This window comes from Hevea brasiliensis, chromosome 3, assembly GCF_030052815.1.
Source record: "Hevea brasiliensis isolate MT/VB/25A 57/8 chromosome 3, ASM3005281v1, whole genome shotgun sequence".
In the NCBI taxonomy this organism is placed as follows: Eukaryota; Viridiplantae; Streptophyta; class Magnoliopsida; order Malpighiales; family Euphorbiaceae; genus Hevea; species Hevea brasiliensis.
The window spans coordinates 7,333,540-7,361,428 of NC_079495.1; the positions used below are offsets into that span (position 1 = coordinate 7,333,540).

At 33.6% G+C, this 27,889-nt stretch overlaps 2 protein-coding genes across 3 annotated transcripts; both read right to left on the reverse strand.

The window, feature by feature from the left end:
• Positions 1-7,787: 7,787 nt before the first annotated feature.
• LOC110650273 (metal tolerance protein C2) lies at positions 7,788-12,672 on the reverse strand. 2 transcript variants are annotated; one of them, XM_021805163.2, is made up of 10 exons: positions 11,969-12,672; positions 11,669-11,777; positions 11,462-11,501; positions 10,535-10,611; positions 10,252-10,340; positions 9,912-9,981; positions 9,343-9,381; positions 9,075-9,225; positions 8,433-8,522; positions 7,788-8,049 (listed from the first exon to the last, which is right to left on the reverse strand). In XM_021805163.2, the coding sequence occupies exons 1-10, from the start codon at positions 12,411-12,413 to the stop codon at positions 7,918-7,920; spliced, it is 1,242 nt and encodes a 413-aa protein (XP_021660855.2). In that variant the 5' UTR covers positions 12,414-12,672; the 3' UTR covers positions 7,788-7,917. The 2 variants fall into 2 exon arrangements, with proteins under 2 accessions (XP_021660855.2, XP_021660853.2); XM_021805161.2 differs by having other exon boundaries at positions 7,788-8,046; positions 11,969-12,667.
• Positions 12,673-12,888: 216 nt separating this feature from the next.
• LOC110650271 (nudix hydrolase 23, chloroplastic-like) lies at positions 12,889-27,198 on the reverse strand. The gene is made up of 7 exons (XM_058143225.1): positions 27,151-27,198; positions 25,049-25,124; positions 24,724-24,860; positions 24,430-24,535; positions 19,174-19,212; positions 14,018-14,073; positions 12,889-13,194 (listed from the first exon to the last, which is right to left on the reverse strand). The coding sequence occupies exons 1-7, from the start codon at positions 27,196-27,198 to the stop codon at positions 13,132-13,134; spliced, it is 525 nt and encodes a 174-aa protein (XP_057999208.1). The 3' UTR covers positions 12,889-13,131.
• Between the last annotated feature and the right edge of the window lie 691 nt (positions 27,199-27,889).

Consider the following 27,889-nt stretch of genomic DNA (forward strand, 5'->3'; position numbering starts at 1 on the left):
ATACTAAATCTACTATAAACTCAATAAAATCGAGATGTCATATTATCCTAATAGATGTATAGTACTGAGCTCTCAAAAGTATGCTCTGGCCACATGATCTATTTGTTAAGTATGAATATAGTAGTAGTTGGTAGAGAGAAAGTTGGTCCTATCATGTGTGAGTGGAAGATGTAAATTAAATTCCACCTATGATAGGTCCAAGCCCATATTTACTATTCTAAATGTTAGACTTAAAATATAAGCCCATTAACCCATTGACTTAATACTTATTGTGTGTTGAAAATTTAAATGGTTATTGATATGGTATACTATCAGTATCAATTACAATTATTATATTGGTTACGATAATTGTAATAAGGTTATTTGATTATGTTATTAAATGATTCTTTCCATAACTGAAAATGGAAAGCTGAAAGATCTTTGTAATTGTAAGGTTATTCAATATAGCACATGAAAAAGAAGATACAGAACCTTTTGCTTTTATGTAAGAAAAAGTAGGTGTGGAAGTGTGCTATTTATTCCTTCTCTCTACTTTCCTGGAGGATCACTGCTGGAAAAGGTACATTTAGATTGTGAAATCTATGTATGTAATTTATCTATTATGATGTGATTATATATGCGGCTATGTGATATAAATTAGTTTATGTTTTTTATGCCTGTATAAGCGCATAGATCTTGGTTTTAATATTCCTACATATATAAATATATAGTTCTATGTAGGGACATTTATATGATGTGTAGTCCTCTAGAAGAAGCGAAAAAAGGGGCCTTGGAAGGTTAGGAGAATATTATTTGGGTCAGTGTTAGCTGTGATTGTCATAGGAATGAATTGTCAATGATTTTTTTTTATGGTAGTCATGGATTAGTGCCGACATATGACCCAACCATGTGTTGTAGTTGCTTTTGGACATAGGACTTTTTTTTTTAAATTTTTTAGAAAAAATAGACTTTTATATTTTTTTATCTCTTACCTTTGAAATTAACACTTTTTAATGAATTTGAAGGAATTAAAGTCTTCTTGATTTAGATTAAAGATGGTAGTCGGCAGAGTTTGATGGAAGCTCATTTTTTTTTATCGAAATGCAAAATATGATTCATTAAATTAAAAAAATAAGTATTATAATAGGCCTTAATAGATTGAAACATGAGAAGTTTAAGCCTAGGCCATATACAAAGAAGACCCCAAGTAGCTAAACTAGATTCAAAGCCCTAAAATATTAGACCCCAACTTAATAGTAAGGAGGCTCATTAACTAAAAAACCTAACTTGAAACCAAATATAGCTTTCCATGTTCTTCCACATGAATCTGAAGGAGACCAAGCTACCTTCTGCATTTCTTGTTGGCCAATCAATGTCGAAACCCACAAGAGCAACAACTGGAGAAATTTTTAAACAACAAATAAAGGCTGAATGAAGTCTAAAAGAGATGACAACAAATTTTCTCAACAAAGGATCAATGACATAAGTTTCAGATCAAGCTACAAGGAATCGAACTCCAAGCGATATGATAGAGCCATTTGAGCATTCTCAGGCCATTAAAGGACCAGAAACAAACAACAAGCATTTTGGATTGTTCCCAATAGGGCTGTGTAGTTCCGGTTCTGTTCTTTGTAAGAACCAGAACCAAAATCGAACTTCAGTTCTTTCATTTTTTAGAACCAACAGAGGAATCAAAATTTAGCTCCAATTCCAGTTTGATTCTAAGTGCTTTTGGTTCCAATTCGATTCTAGTTTTGGTTCTATTTTCAGTTCCAGTTTTGGTTCCGATTCAATTTAGGTATCACTTCCTACACTTAAATTTATAATGTTATTGTATTTCTTTTAAAAGAATAAAAACAATTATATATTTCTAATATCGAAATATTAATAAAAATAATAGTAGTAATATTAAAATAATAATACTAATTTCAAAATAAAATTTCAATAAAGTAATATAAATATAATAATTTACTGAAGAGAAATTCTGATGCTACCAGTGGTCTTTGGGTCTTGGTCTTGATGACACGTAAGCCTGCAACAAGAGAGAAAGATAAGGTGGATGGCCTTCTGGCAGGCCATTTTAACACTCAAGTTAGAGATCTCTTCTTGAGAGAAAAATCAGAGAATATTTTTAGTAGAATAGAATAGTATAGTGAGTAAGCGTACCTGTTTCTCGTTACTCTTTTGATATTTATAGGTTTCTTAGGAAATAGCTATTGCTTCATTTGTGGATTTGATCTTGGCCAAATCTTTAGGATTTGCTTCGTAAAATTTGCTTTTACTTGATTGCTAGCATGATTGTTGGTTGCTCATTCAGCAAAACCCTTTGTTTGCCCTGTTGGGCGAGCGAAGGGCTTGCTGGATCCATCTTTTGTTCAGCTCTTTTGTCCTCAAATCATTATCAAACTTTGACTATCATGCTGGACAGATTTGACTATTTTGACTGCCATGCTAGTTGAGTTTGACAATCTGACTTGGACTTTTGAGTGGGTAATATCAAATACTAAAATTAAACTAACAATTCTCATATAAAAGTACAAGTTAATACAAAATATCCATAATGTTGGCACTGAGTGGGGATAACTCATTAGGCCAAAATCTTGCTCAGGTTCCTTCAACCCATGGTGCTTAGGCTGCTATACCATAAGAGCTTAGAGTTATGCCTCTATTAAAAGTTTAAGCTTTTGAAATAGTAGTAGGCACCCAATCCTACAATTGGTATCACATCCAAGGTAATGGGTTTGAATCTCTAACAAGTGCTGGGGGTGGATTGTTGACATTGAGTGGAGATAACTTAGTGGGCCAACATCCTACCCAGATCCCTTTGGCCCATGGTGCTTGAGCTGTTACACTATAAGGGGTTAGAGTTACACCTCTAATAAAAGTTTAAACTTTTTGTATATGATAGTAAGCGCTCACTCCTACACATAATAAATCACATAATATTTCTATCCATATTATAAAATAACAGCAAATCAACAAGTATAATATGAGTTAGGATTAATGTAACCTAAACCAAGAGTACAAAACTATGTAATTTTTTGCTTCAGAAAAATTCTTTATTAAAGTTAAAATTTTGTTGGACAATATACAATTTTTACTAATTTAAATTTTAATTCAAAATAATAAGTATTAAAAATAAATTTAATTTTAATATAGTAAATGTTGTTGATAAAAATTTTGTAAATTATAATTAAAAATTTTTTGAATTAAAAATAAGATAGCTAATGTAATCTTAAATTTAGTGATTTCAATTATTAACGCTGACTCTTAAATATTATTTTGTCTGATCATACTTTCCACTATGATCACATGCCTCACAAAATATTATATTCGGATCACACCAATGACATTTTGAGTGGGTCATAATTCAATCTCATGAAACAGCACATATATAAATTAAGTTATTTCATAACATATATTTTAATAAATATATTCTACTATCTTATACATATTTTTTAATTATATAATTTTTAACAAGAAAGTATATTACATGATGAAAAGGTAATTTAATAAGATAATTAATGACTTTAAAGTGATTTAATGTATTTATAATTAAAAATAATAAAAGTTAATATTGGGTTACATATATATACTTATAATTAATAACAAATTAAGTTATATATATAACCATCGTATTTGCATATAATATTTATAATTTTATTGAAACTATGTAATATATCTGACATATATTAAAAAATACATATGTATAAAATTGATTCTTTGGTTTGGTTTCGGTTTAGTTCAGTTTCAGTCCAGTTCCGATTCGATTTCAGTTTGATTCTTGATGAAGAACCAGAACTGAACCAAAACAGTAAAATAACTTCAGTTCAATTCTTCCAGTTAGGTTCTGATTTGGTTCAGTTCAGTTCTTTGGTTCAGTTCGGATCCTTCAGAAACTGTGTACAACCCTAGTCCCTAGAGGTGTTATACCCACTAAAAACTCAAAACCCCAGAGCCAAGCCCTAACCAATTGCAACATAGGTGCTGATTGAATTGTCCATTGCTAAGAAACAACTTAAAGACAAATGCACGTTGCAAGAAACCCTCTCCATCAACCCCAAACCTGAATGCTACAAAACCATAATAGAACAAAAGCTGTTTACAGGCCTTACCTGGTGAGTGGTGAGACCTACAAACTAGGCAAGGATGAGGAAGCCCACCGTCGACAGAGAAAAAAGAGACTAAGCTCCTAAAGAAACAAAGGCAAAAAGCATAAGGAAACTCTTTGTCTCTCTCTCTAAAAAGTTAGAGAGAGAGCCTTAAGTTCCCTAATCCTCAATTTGTTTAAACTCTTCTAAGACAAATTTTGATAATTTTTAAATAGATTTTTAAAAAAAAAATTATATCTATTATGAGTCCGAATAGAGTTTAGGTTCAACACTTCAGATATCTATTATTCAAACTCATTGACTGTATGACCAAATAGCTATTAGTCCGACAATGAACAAGAAGCAAGATCACTTGTGCACATACACAAGGCAAGAGCAACTTATAAAAAGATTAACAAAAACAAAAGGACGTTCTAAAGCTATGTAAAGAATTAGATAAAGTTTTTGTTATACTTAAAACCTAATTAGTTACACCAAGGTTTAAATTGAAGAAGAAGAAGCCTTTTTCATATACGCTACCTTTATAAACATCGTCAACTTTCCCTTAACCACTTTAGATGCAGACCCACCCTCTGCTCAATTCAGCCATTCATCATCGTCTTCTAGCAATCCATGCCACTACTTTCATCTTTTTCTCTTTTAGATTTTTTATTCATGTGGTGACACTTAGAGAGGTAGATGATGGTGAAGGACTTCAAGCGGCTATAATGGAAGGCCTCAAGAGTTATCTCAGCATCAACTTTTTTATGCTCAAATAGGGTTGTGCAAAAACTAAACCTAACCTAAAAATTGAATCAAACAAAGCTTATTCGATTTAATCAGTTCGATTTTTTAGTTGGTTCAGTTCGATTTTTACGAAGGAAAAAAAACAAAACCAAACCAAACCAATTTCCCTATCTAAAGTGCTACTTTTTAATCCTCTTATATATATAACATGTTATTCTTAAACCCTAATCCATTCACCCATTCTCAGTTGCCCCCTCCCAACCTAGCCCTCTCTTCTTTACTCTCAAACCCCATGACTCTCCTATTTCTCTTCTTCGCATTCTTCTTTTTCAGCTTCGCATCACCATTACCCCATCTTCACGCTTCTTCTTCTTCTTCGCATTCTTCTTTTTCGGCTTCGCATCACCATTACCCCATCTTCACGCTTCTTCTTCTTCTTCTTCTTCTTCTTCTTCTTCTTCTTCTTCTTTGTAGCACACCAACACCATCACCATCATCTAGTCATCACTCATGCATCATCTTTGATCTTCACACTCAAATCCCAAAAAGGTAAAGTCAAGATGCTATTTGAATTTGAGATCTAGGTATCGTTTTGCTAAGAAACTCTTCAAATAGTGCTCTTGGCTTCACCTTTTTGAGCTTTAAAGAACATCAAATCTATACTATCAACAAATTTTGATGGGAAATTCAGCTTGCTTCTTTGATTTGTTGAATATGTTGCAATGATCTAGCATCTGGGTATCTATATTGTGTTTGCTTCTTGATTTGTAGTTTCATATTATTGTTCATGGATTGGTGTAATGAATAAGTATTTTGTAATTATATTTCCTGTGATTTACTTAATGATTTGTATAAATTGATTTTTGTAATGTTGCTTTTTTTTTTTGTAATGTTGCTTTTTTAGTGTTAATTTATTATGGATGATTTGTATAATTGTATTTGGCTAATGAGTTAAGAAATTGGGGTTTTGCTATTTGGGTAAGAAATTAAGGATTTGTGATTTTGGGAAGAGATTAGGCACCTGAGTTTGAGAGCAAACTGATGGTTTTGAATTGAATCGAAAATTGGTTCGATTCTGTTGCATTTTTTATGAGAAATTTGGTTTTTGATTTGAGTGGTTCGATTTAAACTGAATGCTCAACCCTATGCTCAAATATGAGTTGACGTTCAAATCGGAGTTGATTTATTTTTTGTTTTTGATATTCAAATCTAGATTGATTTATTTGATGTTCTTGATGTTCATGTTAAGTGGGAAATTTGCTTGGTTTTTATATTTTTTTTTAATTTTAATTAAAAATAATTAATAATTTAAAAATATAAAATTAATATTTTGTTATTAAAAATAAAAAAAAATTATTTTAATTGTTTGACCAAAAATTGAATCTATTTAAACTTAAACAGAAAATTATTGATTAATTTAGATAAAAACTTAAAAATAAACTTATTTAAACCTGAACAAAAAATTTAAGGGAAAAAAAAAAAATTGGGCTTTCCTCTGTTTAGTTTACCCTTCTATTTTCTATCCATTCATTAAAAGCTCAAAATATAAGAATCTAATAAAGAAGGTACTCAAAATAAAACGAGAATATATCCTCGTGATTCCATATGAGCATCTTACAAAAATAGCAAGCCAATTACAAATTAACGTGTAAATAACTGTAATTATTTTTTTTTTAAAATAACTATTTGATAATTGAAAATTTTTGAAACTCACTCATGTATACATTTTATTTTACGATATATCTTCTATGATTATTTGATTTCATATAAAATAAAATTATTTTATTACAAAAAATAAAATAATTTAATATAAATTTATAATTAATCTCATCATATTTTTGTAAAATAAATTTTTTTTTAAAGTAATTAATTATGAAAAATTTATAAATTAAAAAAAATTCCCTCATAAAAATACATATAATATTTTTTAAAAAAAATTAATAAATAATATTTAATAAACTCTAAACCTGATCCTTTTTTTTAATAAAATTTATTATATAAAATTTATCTATTAGATTTTTAAAAATTGTTATATGTTTTTTTAATGAAAATTTTAGTTTTTGTTAAATTAAAAAAAATTAATTAACGATTTAAAAAAAAAAGTAATAATTTATGAAACTCTCATAACCGCATATGTACTAAATCATAATAGAGAAATTATATAGTAAGATAGTACAGATTCACCTACCACAATCTTAAGACTTTTTTAGAATGGGACTTTCCTACTGTTGAAATAAATCTTACATTGGTATGTACAAGAAAATTAAAGGTATAAAAGTGTTAGTAAATTAAATAAAAAAGACTTAAGACTATTTTAATGATGAGAAGCCCAATTCAGTATGCAACCTTTCTGTTGATATCCATACTCCTGGTTTCAATATTCAACATGATATTAAAACAGACTAAAACCCAAATTTAGTTTCAATTCAATTTCCCAATATTGCCGATATGTTTCAAACTATAAAAACTCAAGGCTATTTGAAAGACAAGAAACCTAGTTTTAACATGTAGCCTGTCAATTTGATATTTTACCCACATTCAACACCTACTTTGAAACCAGTATTTTTTTTTTTTTCTCCATAAGTTCTTCTTTTTCCGAGAAATTTGATTCAATAAACGCGTTCGAAGTCGCTTTCTTGACTTCAATTAGGTTTCTTTTATCTTTTCAATTGTGAATTTGCTTTGGAGATAACTAATTTCGAGTTGAATTCCTGATATTGAATTATTTGTTTGACTGGAATGATTATTCAAAGTAATAATTGTCGTGCTTGTTCTTGTCATCGAGTATACATTAAAATAAAGATTTCAATTTGTGCGTGTTAGTAAATATAACTTCTTTTACCACCAAACTATATTTTATCTTTTACATAAAACATGAAACACATCAATAGATTTTTTTTTTTTTTTTCTTTAGAACTCTAAAATGTGAGACATCCTCAAATACGGTGCACATAAGCATCCTGCAACCAGAAAAATAATAATAAAATAAATGAAAATAAAAAATTCCCCTCAATCGGTAACAGGTCTCTTTCTATCGAGTGAGATCAAAGATAAAAATTACAAATGAAGGACTTCAATCTGAAGCTGTTCTTCACAACTCTCAACCAAAAAATGGGGAAGATGGGCCTTGATCATAATTAGTCTGTACTGTAAGATCCTGTATGCCCAAATCATGATACAGACCATGCAAAAACTGTAATGTTGGTCTATCATCCATCCCCTCCTTCACCTGCTAGTGTCCATCCACCAAAACAAGTAAAATGTAAATCTTTCACAGTTTCACCATGTAGGTCAAAAGCTAAAAGCAAAATTTTTTTTATAAGGGTGCAGCTATTATAAACTTGACCTTTATAAGAATCCCTTAAATATTTACATTGAGATTTATGTATTCATTATTTCAATTACGTATACGCCTTAATTGATTCTATACGAATCTCGATATTAATATTTGATATAATGGCTATTAAGCTCATTTTTATATGAGGTTAAACTTGCATTATGCATCCTATATACAATCATAGAAATAAAAGACACGTAGCAATAGTCCATCAAGAAAAAAAATATGCCATGCAATCGCAAACAGAGAGAAAATAAGCAAAATTTTTGGTGATGTACCTGAACTGAAAGTGAACCAACAACATGACCAGGCACCAATTCCCAAAAACGAGCTTGAGACACTTCACTAACATCTTCACGAGCAGTAACCTAACCCAAGAATTTTCAGGTGAAAAAAGATTGATCAATAGGTAATGTTGATGAACCCACTCTTTAGATTGTTTAGGCATTCCCTAGATCAAACTGCCAGGATCACATATTATAACTGTGCCAGGCATTATCATCCACAAACAATCAAAAGTGACCACAATTTCCCCAAAAAGAGAGAGAATGAGGGGAGGAGTTGAGAGAGAGATCTGGTCAATAGCAATGCAAACAAAGTAAATAAGATAGAATGCTTTTAAGATCACTGCATTTGAAAATGGTATAGGTGGTGAAAAGATAAAGGGGACCAAAAGAATTGTTCTATTACTAATCACTATCTTACGTGAGATTCTTAAGGATATCATCTTTTTAGCATTTACTGGCAACTTGTGGAGAGAAACTGAAAGAAGAGATAAATTAAGTTGAGGAAGAGAAACAAGATAAATACAGAAGTATAGCGAAACAAGTTTGAAAATTGAAAACATAATTTAAATTTTCTTCACTTAAATGAGGTAAATTGATAATGCACCATTAGCAAAAGCCTTTCTCAGACCTCACCTGTCTTAGGCATTTGCTCAATGCAGAAGAATGAATGCTAGGTGGCGCCATTTGAAGTAGGATGCCAGCAGTAGATTTAAAGAGTGGCATGATAAGCATAAAAACTGCAACCGAGACTAGTCCCAAACACAAGACTTCAGCATTGTCAACCCTGCAATTAAAGGAACAATTTACAAAGAAAACGATCAGAAGAGGTAAGGAGTGAGAACAAGAAAGACCCACTGGTGTTATAGAACTAAAGTTGAAAATGAAAGATGAAGCAAAATACCCAAGGGACAAAAACCAGGATGCCAATATCAAACCTGCACTGAGAAACAATAAGAGTATACCAGCTTAACATTTATGCATAAAGAAGAAAAAAAAAAAAAAAAAAACAATTGGAAATGAAAGTTTTAATTTCAAGGTCAATTCACAAGACTTATCACTAAATTTCAATATGATCACCAAATTTTAATTTACATCAATAAAATATTCATCTTTGCTTTTTTTTTTTTTTCAACAAGGTCACCATTACTAAATTTTTATAGAAATTTAGCCTTTTTTTTTTACGTGATGACTATGTTTTGTGGTACTATAACCTACAGAAATACATCAAAGAAATTTTACTTGGTTATCATGTAAAAAATATACCTGACATTTCATCAAAATTCAGCAATAGTAACTTTATTGAAACAAACATTAAAATTGATTACTTTGCTGATACAAATACAGCAACCATGTTGAAATTGATGACAAGTTCAATGACTCTAGGTGAAATCAATCTGAAAAAGAAAAATGCATGCACAAAAGAAAGCCAGCATGTCAGTATAGAAATAGAGAGAGTGATAGAGAGCAAACCTACGAATGGAATCAGCAAGGACATGCAAGCAAACTGAGTGGTAATTCATATCTTCTGCTTTTCTGTAAACTGCAACAAAACATGCATATTTAGAATAATTCCTAATGGAAGAACCATTGAAGACTAACAAAAATGGTGAATATCAATATAACATATTATCCTACTCAAAATGAAGTAGGTAAAAATCACCCTGTTTTGGAGTTTGTCACTCCTTATAATCAACAAAAGAGAAAAGACAAATATTTAGATAAGCATTTGCAGACATTAGCTTTTAATATTGCTTGAACTTTATCTATGAAGAGTTTCCAGAGACACCTAAAGCTGCAGTATAAGACTTACCAAGGTTAATGCGGGCATAGTTCCTAAAGAACCAAACACCAATAAGATTTACGAATAAATTTGTCACTGCAGAAACAATCAAATAATGCCTACAAGAAGCAGCAAAATGAGCCAAAAAAAATTATTTTATATAAAAGAACCATAAATTTCATGATAATTATGCATTTCATGATGATTATGTATCCATTACATAATTACTAATTATGTGTTATCTCAAATGCATGAATTAAGTTAACCTATAAACAGTTGTATACTAGTATCAAATTCCACATGACCAACTTACTTGTGCTCAGATTCATCTTGTATGAATGCATGGAGTGCCTCCACTGCTATGGAAAATGACATGAACAAAAGAAACAGCTGTCTAAACATGTAGCAAAAGACAGAATATCCAGATGTTAGCAAAAAAGACAAAAAAAAAAAAAAAGGCATTAAATATGGTCATGGAAACTTTAAATGAGCAATGGCAAGAAGAACTAGAATGAAAATATGTGGAAAACAAAGGTGCAAATGATTCTCAAGTAGGATGAGTGCCTTTGATGCCAGAAAGAAACAACCACACTAGTAAAAACTAAATAAAAAGTCAGGACTAATGAAAGCAAACTCATATCCCCCTTTTTATTTATATGCAAAGAAAAATAGTTCCCTCATAATGTTGATCAAATATTTCTCTCTCTCTCTCTCTCTCTCTCTCTCTCTCTCTCTCTCTGAGCGTGAGAGTGTGTGTGTGTGTGTGTGTGTGTGTGTGTGTGTGTAAGAGAGAGAGAGAGAGAGAGAGAGTAAAGATTCCTCAAATTGCAGACATATTACGTCCTAAAGTAGAGAAAAGCTTGTCCCAGTTAAGATAAAATGTTTCATTAACATAAATCAGCATTTTAATAACAACCGCTACTTGAAGAAAAACACCAACATATCCCGTGATTACACTGTATAATTACCCACTGAGCTATTTCTTGCTAAGTTGAGTGTAACCTTGAACCTCAACCCTGAGAAATCCTTTACATCCAAATGTTTGTCTCGCTAAGTCAACAGTAAATCTGGCTAGGGGCCTAAAATATGTAGAGTTATTTTACATATCTCTAGATTCCAGAAAAATCTCAGAACTATAATTTAAGGGATTTGCTTATGTTCATACCAAATATAATCATTCTAAAAGACCATGAAAAAGTGTCCCAAATAACAGAGAGAGCAGGAATTGTCAAATACTTACAGCATTAGTGAAAGCAGCCAAAACTTCAAGCCTTTTGTACCTGGTAAGAAGAGTTTAACAATTAAAATAAATTAAAACAACAAGAGAGGGAAAAATAAAGAAAAAGAAAATTCTAAAAAAATTGTAACAAAATTATGGATTCATATCATGAAAGCCGAATGATTATCTAGAATAAGGCTACACCAGGACAACAGATTCAAGACTCACCCGTAAGTGTATACACGATCAGGCTTTCCCCGAGAAGCAGCCATGGCAAATAAAGAAAACGTTAAGAGACCACAACCAAATGTCAGATGAAATGCATCAGATACCAACCCTGAAATGACACCAAAACGCACCAAAAGAATGGCAAAATCATTAACAGTGCTAACAAAAAAACTAACTGATTCCCCTAACCCAAAAACATAATAATAATAATAATAATAATAATAATAATAATAGTAAAAGTAATTGCCCCTGAATTTCAGCATACTAGCAAAAAGGCAAAGTGTGATCATAACTTCTTACCAACACGCCCCGTGAACAGCCCAATTCCCAATTCCGCAGTAGAATATGCAACATTGAGCGAAATCATCACCAAAAGCCTCTTCATATGCCTATTCCCGGACCTTACCACCCTAAATATCGATATCAGGGAACACAAAACTGATAATGTGTTCTTCTCTTTCATGGAGTCTTTTGCCTCCTCATAAATGCTTTCGCTTTCGTAGTCGTCGGAGTAAATCTCCGGTGGAACATCTATGCTCGAAACAGCGCGCGAAAGCAGAGGTCTTGTCGTATCATTCGATATAATAGAAATCGGAGTGTGCGGCTCAGCTGATTGATGATGAAATGAAGACTGCCGCCAATAAGTGTACCTACGATCGCTTGCACCGAATCCGAAATCTCCAGTCCATGGATGCTGCGAATTCGTTTCTTGCGTTTGACACTTAAATGAATTGCTCTTCTCCATTAGTGAAAACAAAGAAATCAGAACTGAAGTCGTAGATCCCGAATTAAGATTTAAAACCACCCTAAATTTGAAGGCGGAATTGAAATCAAGCGCAAGAATTGCAATGATCAGACAGGACTCATAGTCTGATACAAATTCCAGGGAAAGCGTCAAGCAATGAAATTTTAGAGAGAAGAGATTACAGGGAATACGATTCTGTTGAGAAAATGAAGTGAAAGCGAAGGAATCGGAGGAGTAAAATGGAATCGAAAAACCCTCCGGTGAGAGAGAAGACTGAAAAGTCCAAGTAAACGATCAAGACTTGGTTATATCTGTGAGAAAATGTTAACCGAATCGAACGGTGGTGATTCCACTTTCCTGGAAAATATCGGGCGTCAGTGGGACCACCGCGTTTGATACATGATCGACGGCGCACAACGCAAAAAAGATCACGTGCCTAACTGCTGACTTGGGGCTGTTTCGAGCGCAATCACAGCTCCCAATTTACCTTCCTTCTTTAAAAAAAATTGTAATAACACTAACAAGCTTTGAGTGCTGTGTTGAGTGCGGCCATAAAACCCGCTAAAGAGAACTCAGATTCGATTTGTGAAGAAGGCATTGTTAGAAGGGCCTACGAACCCTAAATGGATTAGTCTTATGTGGACACCCCAGGAGTTAAGCATTTGATGTGTTGTTTGTTGCTAATCATCTCAGAAAAAGGCAAAGGAATCATCATCTTTCAGGACTGCAAATGATAATCCAGTGTAAAGGCATGGACATCAGAAGGGCTTGTGCCAGGCCTGCCAAGAAGTATCAGGAAAGAAACAAATCACACAATGCGCAGGCCAAAAATAAAAGACTTGATAATAGAATGTTAAAACAGAGGGCAGTACAACACTTCTTAGGTAATGTAATGGCGTGAATTTTCACTTGACTCTTTTATTGAGTTTTTATTTCTTTATATTTCATTACCCTCTGCCTAATACGCTGAGAACCATGAATATTCAATGATAAAAAATGTTAGGAAAATAATTCAATTTTAGTTGACAGAAGCTGTAGTTTAATCCACCTCATGAAAATCATGTCCAACTAGATTGCATACTAACTCTGCATCTCCACGATAAGGCTATGACCTTGAATCAGAGGGAACAGAAAACAAGAAACCCTTCTCATATCTTAAATTTTGAGAACACATGGATGCATTGTTTAAGTACCTCATGCCCTAGCCTTCAAATTATCATGTTAAGAAAAAGGATTATCAGAAGAGGGGGAAAAAAGCATTTGATTTTTCAATATTCTCCTTTTTTCATAAGCATTAGAAAGATGGAAGCATTGACACCCACCACCCTTAGTCTCCGTAATATACCACCTTTTGCCTCTACCTAAACCATGCATGCACCCTGCTCACACAACGGCTAAATACTTTGCCAAATTGATCATTTCTTGATAAGGTTCTTGACAGAAATGCATCACAGTACACAAGTAGCCAGTGCAACAAAGTTGAGAGAAGACACAATATAGCTGACATGACTCCTGAATGTATCCTCAGGTGAATTTTTATTCTTCGATGCCACATGAGTAAATTAAGCTTATAAAGGAACTAGATAATTCATCTTAGCATAACTTTTGTTAATGGTACCATAGTGAAATCTTAGTATTCCGGCTTTAACATCCTCAGTATTGTAGACCCTTATTTTGTGATGAGTATGTGCATTGAAGCCGTGGGAAACCCGATGATAAAAAATTATATGACTGTAAAATATAATTGGAGGCATGGAGCTGAATTATTAATTCCGTGGCATGATCTTAAAAAAATAAAAATAATAATAAAGTTTTGGGGAAATTAATTTAATTAAATTTAAATAAAATTTTGTTTTGTTTAAATTTAATATGGGTAGTTCTTAAATGGATCTAATTAAGTTTAATTGGGCTCTATGAGCCTAAGAAAGCCTAGTTAGGAATTTCAAATGGGACCCATTTAATTATTTTCTAAAAATTAAAATAACAAAATATCTCTCTCCTCCTTGGCCCCACTCTCTTCCTCACTTCCTATTGGTGCCTTCCATTTTTTCCTATCTTCCTATTGGTTGAAACACTTCACCCATATCCCAGTCTTATTCGAATTCTGCAATCGTAGTTATTTAAGTCATCTAAACTTTATCACCCTAAGACTTCAAATCCTACCACACCTCTTCCTCATTCCCTATTGGTGCCTTCCATTTTTTTCCTGTCTTCCTATTAGTTGAAACGCCTCACCCATATCCCAGTCTTATTCGAATTCTGCAATCGTAGTTGTTTAAGTCATTTAAACTTTATCACCCTAAGACTCCAAATCCTACCACACCTCTTCCTCATTCCCTATTGGTGCCTTCCATTTTTTCCTGTCTTCCTATTGGTTGAAACACCTCACCCATATCCCAGTCTTATTCGAATTCTGCAATTGTAGTTGTTTAAGTTATCTAAACTTTATCATCCTAAGACTCCAAACCCTATCACACCTCTCTCCCAAAACCCTATAAAGACCCTACTAGAGAAGGGAAGAAGGGGATGATGGGAGGAAAGAGGAAGAGAAAATTCAGAGCTATAAGAAATTTAGAGATATTTAAAACTCTTTGAGTTCTTCCTTATTTTTTTTTTCTTCAAGAAGATTTTCATACAAGATTTCTGGAAGGTCAGTTTTTATTGTTTTCTTTTCAATATCTATGCCACGCAATATTTTAATTCTATGCTCTTTGTCTTCAATTTATTTTATATGTTCATATAGATCATGTAATCATATTTAATTTGAGGGGGATACATAACTCTGCACATGTTTAGTTTCTGTCTCTCGTACTTTTATTATTTTTCTTTATTTTCTTTACTTTTTATTACAAACAAAATTGGTAAGTAGGCCTAAGGTAAGTACCAAAGAGGGCATTTCTTGTGAGCTTATATGGAGCTAAACGGGAGTAAGCCAGGGATATCATTGCCATACTAGAAGAGAAGACCCTTTTTTAAGGGTAGCTTGCCCCAATGGCAACTGCATTTACCAACAAGTAAGTAGCTCTAAACTTCTCGAATAACCATTGGCATGAAATTGTAGTAATAATAGAACTTTCATTTGGTAAATTAAAATTAACTTTGTTTTTAATTTAACTGACTTTTGCATGTAATTAATTTAAATAAATACTTTGTAAATTAAAATTAATCTTGTTTGTAAATTAAACTAATATTGGCATGTAAAATAAATTTAATTTAATACTTGGTAATTGTAAAATAAATTTGCATGTTAGAAATCTTTATTAGGTTGTGATTGTTTGGGACTTATGTGATATTAGAATAAATTACACATGTACATAATTAACTTAGTTCAATTATCATTAGGGTAACTTGGTGAAAATTAATTATTTAGGTTAAATAGAAATATAGGGTTATTTGAAATTGAATTTGTTTGTAAATTAAATTCCCAATAATAAATTAATTTTAGTCATCTGGTAAATATCATTTAAATAATTAGCAACCCCATTGATAGGAATTACTTGTGCATGAAAATTGTGTGCAAACAACAACCCTTTTTGTGAATTACTTGCGTGTGTGGAATTAGAATTGCATTTTTTAGGATAAAGTTTAATAAAGGAATAATAAACAAGACTTCTAGAAACATTAGTAGAGGACTGGCACTCGAATTAACGAGGTTAAACCAGGCGTAAGGGGTGCCTAACACCTTCCCCTTACGCACCCACTATCCCGAACCTAGACATTGGGCTATGGTAATGACGGTTGTGAAAACTCTGCAAGGAGTAAGTTGCCATCCATGACCCTCGAAAGAAACACCGAATATGTCCCGGTTATTACCCTGGTGGCGACTCCTGTCTATCTATGCCTTCGTGGCATAAATCCTTAGTACTGTGGTAGTGTTATGGGAAGACGGTATTTACCAGTGGTTTGATTCTATTAGGATTGTATGAAGTGCATGTCTAGGAAATGCTGTCTAAGGAGGTGGTACTTAAGTGAGACCATTGTGACTCCACCATCTTTCCTGGGCATTACCTGGTGCATTTTATATAATTCTAATGGATGATATTTCGCCTCACGCCCCACCCCCACAGTTTGGCGATTCCGCTGGGGATTAAATGGATAGTTACTCCAACATGTTTCTATTAGTCTAATATTATTTCTTTATTAAACTTTTTGCATTGCACTACACTATCACACGGATCACCCTTACCCTTTTAGCCTCGTTAATACTAGCCAAGGAGACCATGGTTCTACTCGAGCTATGACGAATTGGTAAATGCTAGCACCCCATGCCCGTACCTTCGAGTATATAAAAGAGCCACAGCTCCGGCCGTTGTGCTTAATGGACAAGCTCTCGCATGGGTGACCCTTTTCCTACCCGATAAAGCCCATGAGCCATAGATTTCAACCCTAGGTACCACGTAGATTTTTGTTGTGCTGGATTCATATCCTTATTGTTCAAACCATAAGTTCTAGTGGTAGTTGATATGAACCTAGGCCTATGCATAAGCCCAATGTGTGTATAGGCCTAAGTCCATTTCAAAACCCATGTTAAGCAAGAGGATGCTTACTTATGGTTAAACTTTAAGGATATAAATCCTTTATTTGTGAGGGAAGGATAGTCCTGGACCATCCCCTGTTGGTGTGTCCAGTGTACCGTAGCCTAGGATAGAATTTTTTTCTTATCCTACACGTGAGAGTTGAAGGTATAAGGGGGCGAAGATTCAGTTCTGAAGATTTTTTTTTTTTTTTTGGGTATTGATTCAGTCTTTGGTCCGATTTTAGTTCAGTTATATGGTCTGGTTTTGATTCAATTTTGGTTCTAGTGATATGGTTCGATTTTGGTTTTGTAAAAGTAAAGGCAAAAAAAAAAATGGTCCATTCATGCATTGTATTCATGTACATAGCATGCTTAGGTTAACCCTTAAATCCTATTTTTTTTTAGCAAACATAGCCTCAAAACACACCAAAGAGACTTCCAATCAGGTCACTTGGGTTAGGAAAGATAAGAGACTAGTAAGGATTTCACCTGCACTACTTAAGATGGAAGAAACTATGGCTGTGCTTGATGAAATATTGAACGCCAAGATGTTTGAGCTAGAAGAGAAATTTGTGGTCAACTTTAGAAAGAGGCCCCGAGATAGAACAATTAAGTGGCATTAAAGTTATTGAGGTTCAAATTGTGTCTCTCACCCTAAGGAGATTTTTCTAATTCAGCCAACCCATATCTGAAGTTTTGGAGTGTCTCAAAGTTTAAGACCTCCTGTAGCTCTTAGCACCCAGATCACTACCAAATCCATTCCCACCTAGCTATGATATCAACCAATGTTGCCGGTTCTACCAAGCCCATAGTCATGACACTGACTGATGCTTTCAACTTAAGCATGATATCTAAGATCTAATTGATGCCAAAAGAATAATTGACCCAGAAAATCAACCCAAAAGCCCCATTCCTAGCCAAAATTTCTATCTACACCAGGTCTTTACATGATCTCCATCACCCCAAATAACCCTAACAGAATTATTGACTTTATCCAACCCATCTAAAAGCCCAATGAACTTATCCAACCCATCCAAAAGCCTAGTGAACCTATCCAACCCATCCAAAAGCCCAATGAACTTCAGTCTATAATGGTTGTTGACATTTGTGATAATTCTAGCTATGATAAGGGTCCTTTGGATGTCTGGACTGATTCTGATGAGGAGATAATTACATTACAACTAGATGGTTCAGTTCCACTAGTGTCTGATTTTCAAGTTATTGAGATCTATAAAAACTAGATGGATCTAAAAGTGGCTACTATGAAGAAAGGGATGAAGTTTTTTCTTAACACAGGCTTAAGAGAAAGTATAGATGGTTTGGTAACTTTTCTTGAGATGAAGGGGAAGATCACAAGTCATGGTTTGGGCTATGAGCCAACAGAAGAGGAAGAAGAGCCAAAGCCTCCTAAGTTCTTGAAAGAGGGGGCAATTACCTTGACATATGATTAGGGGTTATCACATGTGAAAGAATTAGAGTAGAAGATTAGCACAATTGATCTAAAGACTACATGGAAGCCAAGAACCTAAAGTTACACTCCTAAGTTCGAGTTTGTCTTTTGTAATGCTCACAGTAGTGATACTAATGTTTCCAATTCTGATGTACTTGATAAAGATTTTGAGGCAAAGATCAATAACATAACCAGTCCTTTTACTTACTTGTTTGATGTTTATTCTAATAGGCGTATGCATGGCATTCATAATCATTTAGAATTTATTTCTATTAATGCATCAAAATCAATCTCTATTAATTTGGGTACACCAAATAATCCTAAAGACATTAAGCTAGCTGAAGATTTAACCCAATAAGAAAGAGATAAATTTATAGCCTTGTTAACCAAGTACCAAGAAGCACATGCCTCGAGCTTAAAATCAGATGGCTGATTCCCAAGCCACGCTAGTGTCCCCATAGGAAAAAAGTGATCAAAAGTTGACTTAGCTAATTATCCTAATGAGGAGTAAAATTTCATGCTATGAAGGATTAATAGTAGCACATGTGGGCCTAGAGGGAGAAGGAAAATGATATGAAGACATAAGGAGGTCTCTGGAAGTAAGAGAATACTTACAATAAGCCAACAAAAAAGATAGAGCAACAATTCACAGATTATCGCTCAACTTACTTTAGCTGGGGGGCAATTCTACAAACTCTTATGTGTGATAGAAAAATAGGCTGAGCAAATAATGAAAGAAATACATGCAGGAATGTGTGGTCCCCATATGAATGGAAAGATTCTAGTTGGGAAAAAAATGTTCAAAACATATAAGGATAGGCCTGAAAAACTCCCTTATGTTCTTTAAGGTTATTGTAGTACTGCAAGGACATCCATGGGGGCAACCTTATTCTCTTTAGTGTATGGGACTAAAGCAGTGCTATCCATTAAGCAAGAGGTCAAATCCTTAAGAGTGATGCTAGAAGCTAAGATCCTAGAAAATGAGTGGGCCTAAAAGAGATATGAGGAACTAGCTTTGATTGATGAAAAGAGGATGTGAGCCTTGTATCATATGCAGGCTTATCAGAGGAAGATAGTTAGAGCTTTTAATAAGAAGGTGAAGCCAAGAAAGATCAAAGAGGGAGACATGATTTTGAAACAAGCTCGGCCCATCCCTTTTGATTTAAGAGGAAAGTTTACCCAAGCTAGGATGGTCCATACATAGTCAACAAGATCTTACCACAGTAAGAATATCAGACTTGGATGGGAATGAATTTCAAGAACCAGTCAATTTAGATAGGCTCAAATAGTACTTTGTGTGAGATAGGCCCGCTAGGCTGAAAACTTACAAAAGATGGTCTAGGCAAAAGTAAGGGTCAAAGAAAAAAAAAAGAAAAGAAAAGAAAAAAATGCTAGATTGAAAACTTGCAAAAGGCAGTCTAGGCAAAAAGAGAAATGAGAGAAGATCTGGATGGAAAACCTGAAAAGGCCATTCGGCAGGTTATAAAGCTTATTTCTAACTTTGGAAGGTTAGAAATTTGGCAAAACTAAATGTAAGAGGGAGTAATGGTGTACCTAAATAAATAAAGAAATTTTTATTGCATTAACCAGGAATAGGTTTTATTTAATTATGATTGTGAATGTTTGTGTCTTGAGGGATACATCAAAAGATTAAGTAATTGAACTGCATTGTTTTGATTTAACCTATTGTCTTGTGAGCATGATAGAATAGGTGCTTGATATGAATATTCTGGTGATTGTCTAATTTCAAAAAGAAAAAAAAAAGAGAAAAAGAATGAGAAAAAGAAAAGAAAAAAGAAAGCTCGCTAAGTGGAAAACCCGAAGGGCCGCTTAGGCAAAAGTTAGAGCAAGCCTGCTGAGATGAAAACTCGAAAGAGCATTTTAGGCAAAAGTTAGGGCACAAAGAATTGAGTTCATGGAAGAGAAAGGAGTCAAGGCAGAAAAAGTTTTGAAATAGCTGTAGAATAATGAAGCATGGGGGAGAGAAGAAAAAGAAAAAGAAAAATCAGAAAGAAATTGTATTGTGACCTTAAGGAAGTCATTTTTGGTGAACAGTTCTTCTCAAAAATTTTAAGGTTATAAGAAATTTTTTGCAAAAAGAGGTCCCCTAGAGGACTAAGTTTTTTTAGAATCTCTAGTAAAATCAGCATGCCCATGATAAGAAGCAGCATACAAGAAGCACAAAAATCACAAAAAGAGTTTTGAGACCCAGTCATCTCAATTTTTTCAAATCATAAAATAGATATTTTTTGGTAAGTCCTTAGACGTTGTTTAGGGCGCATGACATAGTTGTGTAAGGCATAGAAGAACATGCATCAACATGTCACTTGTAGGTGTGTAAAGCATAGAATAACATGCATCACCACAGTTTCAAGTATCGAACTACGAGGGGGTCTGATTCTTCCTCAGGATAGCGAGGGGGATACGTAGGTATTTTAGGACCGCGGTCCTAAATACGAACCCACAACATTTCATGACAGATTTTTTTGGTAAGTCCTTAGACGTTGTTTAGGGCACATGGCATAGTTGTGTAAGGCGTAGAAGAACACGCATCAACATGTCACCTGTAGGTGTGTAAGGCGTAGAAGAACATGCATCACCACAATTTCAAGTGTCGAACTACGAGTGGGTCTGATTCTTCCTCAGGATAATAAGGGAGATACGTAGGTAGTTTAGGACTGCGGTACTAAGTACGAATCCACAACATTTCAAATCACATAGTTGCCATTGTCATGAGACCGTAGCTAGTCTCATGACACAGAGTATATCGACAGAGCAAGATGCACTCAATTTTCACATGACACAGTTATCACTGTTATGAGACCGTAGCTAGTCTCATGACGCAGAGTGTATCGACAGAGCAAGATACACTCATTTTTCACATGACACAGTTATTACTGTTATGAGACCGTAGCTAGTCTCATAACATAGAGTATGTTGATCGAGCAAGATATACTTGGTCCTCATAGCCAATGTTTCATAGTTATTAGAAATTTGAGTTTCACTTTGACGAAACTTGAGCAATGCTTTCGCATTGATTTCAACTTTCGCCAAAGTGGGGGGCAAATTGTAGACCCTTATTTTGTGATGAGTATGTGCATTGAGGCCGTGGGAAACCCGATGATGAAAAATTATATGACTGTAAGATATAATTGGAGGCATGGAGCTGAATTATTAATTCTGTGGCATAATCTTGAAAAAATAAAAATAATAATAAAGTTTTGGGGAAATTAATTTAATTAAATTTAAATAAAATTTTGTTTTGTTTAAATTTAATATGGGTAGTTCTTAAATGGATCTAATTAAGTTTAATTGGGCTCTATGAGCCTAAGAAAGCCTAATTAGGGATTTTAAATGGGACCCATTTAATTATTTTCTAAAAATTAAAATAACAAAATATCTCTCTCCTCCTTGGCCCCACTCTCTTCCTCACTTCCTATTGGTGCCTTCCATTTTTTCCTGTCTTCCTATTGGTTGAAACACCTCACCCATATCCCAGTCTTATTCGAATTCTGCAATCGTAGTTGTTTAAGTCATCTAAACTTCATCACCCTAAGACTCCAAATCCTACCTCACCTCTTCCTCATTCCCTATTGGTGCCTTCCATTTTTTTCCTGTCTTCCTATTGGTTGAAACACCTCACCCATATCCCAGTCTTATTCGAATTCTGCAATCGTAGTTGTTTAAGTCATCTAAACTTTATCACCCTAAGACTCCAAATCCTACCACACCTCTTCCTCATTCCCTATAGGTGCCTTCCATTTTTTCCTGTCTTCCTATTGGTTGAAACACCTCACCCATATCCCAGTCTTATTCGAATTCTGCAATTGTAGTTGTTTAAGTTATCTAAACTTTATCATCCTAAGACTCTAAACCCTATCACACCTCTCTCCCAAAACCCTATAAATACCCTACTAGAGAAGGGAAGAAGGGGGATGATGGGAGGAAAGAGGAAGAGAAAATTCAGAGCTATAAGAAATTTAGAGATATTTAAGACTCTTTGAGTTCTTCCTTATTTTTTTTTCTTCAAGAAGATTTTCATACAAGATTTCTGGAAGGTCAGTTTTTATTGTTTTCTTTTCAAGATCTATGCCACGCAATATTTTAATTCTATGCTCTTTGTCTTCAATTTATTTTATATGTTCATATAGATCATGTAATCATGTTTAATTTGAGGGGGATACATAACTCTGCACATGTTTAGTTTCTGTCTCTCATACTTTTATTATTTTTCTTTATTTTCTTTACTTTTTATTACAAACAAAATTGGTAAGTAGCCCTAAGGTAAGTACCAAAGAGGGCATTTGCGCGGAGCTTATATGGAGCTAAACGGGAGTAAGCCAGGGATATCATTGCCATACTAGAAGAGAAGACCCTTTTTTAAGGGTAGCTTGCCCCAATGGCAACTGCATTTACCAACAAGTAAGTAGCTCTAAACTTCTCGAATAACCATTGGCATGAAATTGTAGTAATAATAGAACTTTCATTTGGTAAATTAAAATTTACTTTGTTTTTAATTTAACTGACTTTTGCATGTAATTAATTTAAATAAATACTTTGTAAATTAAAATTAATCTTGTTTGTAAATTAAACTAATATTGGCATGTAAAATAAATTTAATTTAATACTTGGTAATTGTAAAATAAATTTGCATGTTAGAAATCTTTATTAGGTTGTGATTGTTTGGGACTTATGTGATATTAGAATAAATTACACATGTACATAATTAACTTAGTTCAATTATCCTTAGGGTAACTTGGTGAAAATTAATTATTTAGGTTAAATAGAAACATAGGGTTATTTGAAATTGAATTTGTTTGTAAATTAAATTCCCAATAATAAATTAATTTTAGTCATCTGGTAAATATCATTTAAATAATTAGCAACCCCATAGATAGGAATTACTTGTGCATGAAAATTGTGTGCAAACAACAACCCTTTTTGTGAATTACTTGCGTGTGTAGAATTAGAATTGCATTTTTTAGGTTAAAGTTTAATAAAGGAATAATAAACAAGACTTCTAGAAACATTAGTAGAGGACTGGCACTCGAATTAACGAGGTTAGACCAGGCGTAAGGGGTGCCTAACACCTTCCCCTTACGCACCCACTATCCCGAACTTAGACATTGGGCTATGGTAATGACGGTTGTGGAAACTCTGCAAGGAGTAAGTTGCCATTCATGACCCTCGAAAGAAACACTGAATATGTCCCGGTTATTACCCGGGTGGCGACTCATGTCTATCTATGCCTTCGTGGCATAAATCCTTAGTACCGTGGTAGTGTTATGGGAAGACGTTACTTACCAGTGGTTTGATTCTATTAGGATTGTATGAAGTGCATGTCTAGGAAATGCTGTCTAAGGAGGTGGTACTTAAGTGAGACCATTGTGACTCCACCATCTTTCCTGGGCATTACCTGGTGCATTTATATAATTTTAATGGATGATATTTCGCCTCACGCCCCACCCTCACAAGTATACTGCAAACATAGGAGATGAGACTAGTGAGTAAATTAAGTGCATAAAATTACCATGTGTTATAGAATATAGGAAGTTGTTGTGAATTAGGAAACAAATAAGTAGGTGATAGAGTTTGTATTCATTCCTAATTAGTTTGCTTAATCCTAGGAAAGAATTGTATATAATTTGTACCTAATCTCTTAGATGAAATATAAACATAATTTCTGCTATTTTGGTAAGATGATATCAGAGCAGATCAAGGCTCAATTTCATGTTCAGTTCAATTTCCCAGTGTTAATACTGCGTTTCAATGTCTCAGTTGTCACTTAAGGGCAATGTTAGAATATCACTTGTGGGAGTAAGTCTCACATTGACAGTGTACTAGAAAATTAAATGGCATATAAGTATTGACGAACCAAGCCAAAAAGGCTTAGGTTCAGTTCAATGTGTAGCCTGTCAGTTTGATATTTAACACTGTTTGAATCCAAAATCCAATGTGGTATCTGAGCAAAATTTCTCACACAATTTCTAGTGCACTATGCATCAATGCTCAAATAGGCACTTACCAAATTTAAGGTAACCACCATTGACAAGAATCACAAGGTATATCATTAAGCGAAAAAAGCCAGGACTCGAATGACTCCGGACCTGGTGAAAAATGAGGCTTCTTCAACTTTGTCAAGAAAATTATGTACGTCTGCTTGAAACAAGGGAAGGAAAAACAAGGAAAAACCTTGAGCAGATTTACAGAAATTAAAAAGACCCATGAAAGCACCAATGAGCTTTAGCTAAAGTCATCTTTAAGGTTGTGAGGTCTCGAGTTCAAGTATCAGTCCAAACCAATTGTACCAAAAGAAAAAGATCCATGGGTCATTTCTTCCTTACTTGGCCAATAAGAGGGATGTCTAATTGAGCAAAAGGTGACGCCGACTCTACTTCTGCACTTACTTCTTCACAGGTTTCCCTGATTGCCCCTTCAGAGTCCGACTCACAAATTTCCAAGTAACCAGCAGGAAGGATCCTGCATCAGTGCAACCCAATTATCTAAGGTTATCAGGGGTGAATACCGATTGAAGGTGTAAAACTAGATATATTAAGAAGCAATAAAACCACGAGCACCATGGAGAGTGAATGCAGGATCTTTTTTAAAGACAACAAAACTTGCACAAGTTCTATCCTAACTAAAAACAACAATTTGTATGTACATATTAAAGACCATATGATGGTTGGATATTTCGCTTGCAGAGTAGGACCTTGTTGTCATGCTCAGTGAGGCATCCCACAACCTACATTTATCAGTTCGAGACAAACAAAAACTTACAATTGCATCACATTGAAAAGAAAGTCATCATTTCTTAATGTGCCACATGAAGGAAAATCAAGGCAAAATCTAGAAGAGCTCCACCATCAGAAACTTGTAAAAACTCATTTTGAGAAGGCATAAGGTTTTGGCATGCACAACAGTTCTAAAGGAAAAAGAAAAAAATAAGACATAGCATCCGCTTCTGAGTGCAGTGAAGAATCCTTCTCCACTTTATTTGTTTCTAGCAGGCATTCTCTTTGCATAACCCTATTTGTTTCCAATAGGAATTCTCTTTACATGAATGATGGGAATCTGAAGTTCTTTCTGTCGAATCAACCATGCTTTTTCAACTTTCCTTTTCCCATTTTCAATAACTAATAATAATAATATATACAGCATCCACTCCTGATTGCATCACAATATTAATCCTCCACCTCATTTGTTTCTAACAAGCATTCTCTTTAGTCTTTACATGAATGGTAGGAATTTAAACTTCTTTCTGTTGAATCAGCCGCGATCTTTCAATGTTCCTTTCCCCATTTTCAGCATTCCATATTCACAGCCTTTCAGGCAGAACCATTCTTCTTCAGGATGCAAAAAACTGATAATCAAACCATTCCACACTGATAATCATCTATTGGTGAGAATCTCAATCCCTCAAATTATCAAGTCATGTCTTGATGTCAGTCCTACAATTACGAGATCAAAGCCCTTGCTTTTTCCATGTCTATTACATAAGAAAACACCACACCATGGAATTCATAAATTCATCAGAACCATAAGCCCCTTTTCTCTAGTTTTTTTTATGTCAAATATAACTTTCATTTGTTAAAATATGCTTCTCAGTCAATTTTAACAGTTTGAAAACATCACCAGAATTGCAATGACACAATTGTTTCAGTTATTCACATCTAGAATCTAGATCTGCATCATAACCAATCCACTGGTGCTTTCAGGGTGCTTCAGCCCAAAAAGGATCAAGCTCAGCTGTCTCCTTCATGAATGCTAACCAGTTAGTTTTGTAGTCCAGTCACATTACACATTCTATGCACCTTATAATAGCGTGTGATTGTAGGCATGCTCATCAATACTTCTTGAATGAAAAATACATGTAATGTTAGAATTTCCAGGTAATAACTGAAGTACAATTTAATGCCTTTTGTAATACCAATGTTGAATTCAGTAAAAATACAGGACGTTGCGCCAACAGGGCACTTCAGAAATCCCAGCCAGGTCCCAATAATAGCGCCTTAAGCCTCTTTCAGTGTTGTTTCAGCAGTAATAAAAGAGAATTAACCTCCCTCCCTGCAAACATTATAAAGAGATCCAGTGTTCTTTGCCTGTACTAGGCTGGTGCCTCCCACTTTAAGCTTTAGTTATCAATGTGAAAATGAAAGTGCGCAACAAAATGAAGTTAGGTTGATCATTGACAACATATAGACACATCATGATTCATGCAACTATGCTATCTGATTGAGATTGGTTATTGCAAATAAATTCTATAATACTTCCACTTGAGCAATGATGATATTAACAGTATGTTTTAGACTTTTAATTGCAGGTAACTTCTATAATGTTTCAGCAACAAGCTTACAATGATCACTTTCAATATCAATAAAATCACTGGCAATTCCACTATTTTATGGCAGAGACTTCAACTACTTATACTCTCTATTTCTCTAAACCTTTCTTCAACTTGGAGTGTAGCAAGCAGAAATTTCCCACATGATTAGACTGTGCCTGCCCAAGTTATTCAATCCTTGTGGTACTTAAGTAAAATACATTGATTTAGGAACAAATTTCCATAAATTTTGCTGCAAAATAATTAAATCTAGCAATGCACGTAAGTTGCATCCACAGCCAAATGCCTAGTGCATACTAGAATCATGTCCAAACGATATATCTACAGAGGAAAAAAATGTTCCCCCAATAGTTTCACCTACGCATACAATCAAACAAGACAGAAGGAAGCTTCAACACAATTTTGTCCTTAATAACCAACATCATACCATTTTAGGGTTCTTGGGGTACATCAATAAGTCTAGCATTAATTCCATGATCAAATTAATCCAGGTTGCAAAAGGCTACCAACATTGCTAAGAATTTACGGGTTTTTAGCAACAACCCAGTGTAAATGACAACGAGATGCCGCGTCGACTCAGTCTGCTGGAGCGACCGTGCGAGTTCAGCCCGGGTTGCTGAAGATAATTAATTTCCGGGCTAATTATTAATTATTATTTTTTTATTATGATAAGGGAGATCATCTGCATTATAATTTACAACTATGTTTTTAAAGTTTAAGCAAATATTAACCCTTTGTATTTAAATTTCATTAATAAATTAATTTCTGTCATTAATAGATTAATTATTTAAATAATATAAAATAGAAAACTATTTATAAAAATAATATAAAATTGAAATAATTTACCAAAATAATTTACCAAAAAAATGTAAATTAAAGTGTATTCTTTCCTATTTTTTTTTTCATAAATTATCAAATATTTATAATTTATAATATTTTTAAATTATAAAATAAAAAAAAATTTAGACTATATTAATATGTTAAATTGTAAATTTCTTTTTTACTAATTTTATTGTTTAATAACTATAACAAAGTTATATTTATAACACAAAAATTATAATAAAATTTAAACATAGATTAATAAAATTATAGAAAATAAAATATTAACATAATAAATCATAACTATCATAATAAATATTTACATTATAAATAAATAAGTATAAATG

Coding starts and splice junctions, on each gene's coding strand:
- LOC110650273 (XM_021805163.2), bottom strand. CDS start 12,413: ATGGAGAAGAGCAATTCATTTAAGTGTCAAACGCAAGAAACGAATTCG. Junction 9,982..10,251: donor CTATGCCCGCATTAACCTTG/GTAAGTCTTATA, acceptor GTTTTGTTGCAG/TTTACAGAAAAGCAGAAGAT. Junction 9,226..9,342: donor TCCTGGTTTTTGTCCCTTGG/GTATTTTGCTTC, acceptor CTTTAATTGCAG/GGTTGACAATGCTGAAGTCT.
- LOC110650271 (XM_058143225.1), bottom strand. CDS start 27,198: ATGGAATTAATGCTAGACTTATTGATGTACCCCAAGAACCCTAAAATG. Junction 25,125..27,150: donor ACCCCAAGAACCCTAAAATG/GTATGATGTTGG, acceptor TGATAAATGTAG/GTTGTGGGATGCCTCACTGA. Junction 13,195..14,017: donor ACTATGGTACCATTAACAAA/AGTTATGCTAAG, acceptor ATACTTCTTGGC/AGGCCTGGCACAAGCCCTTC.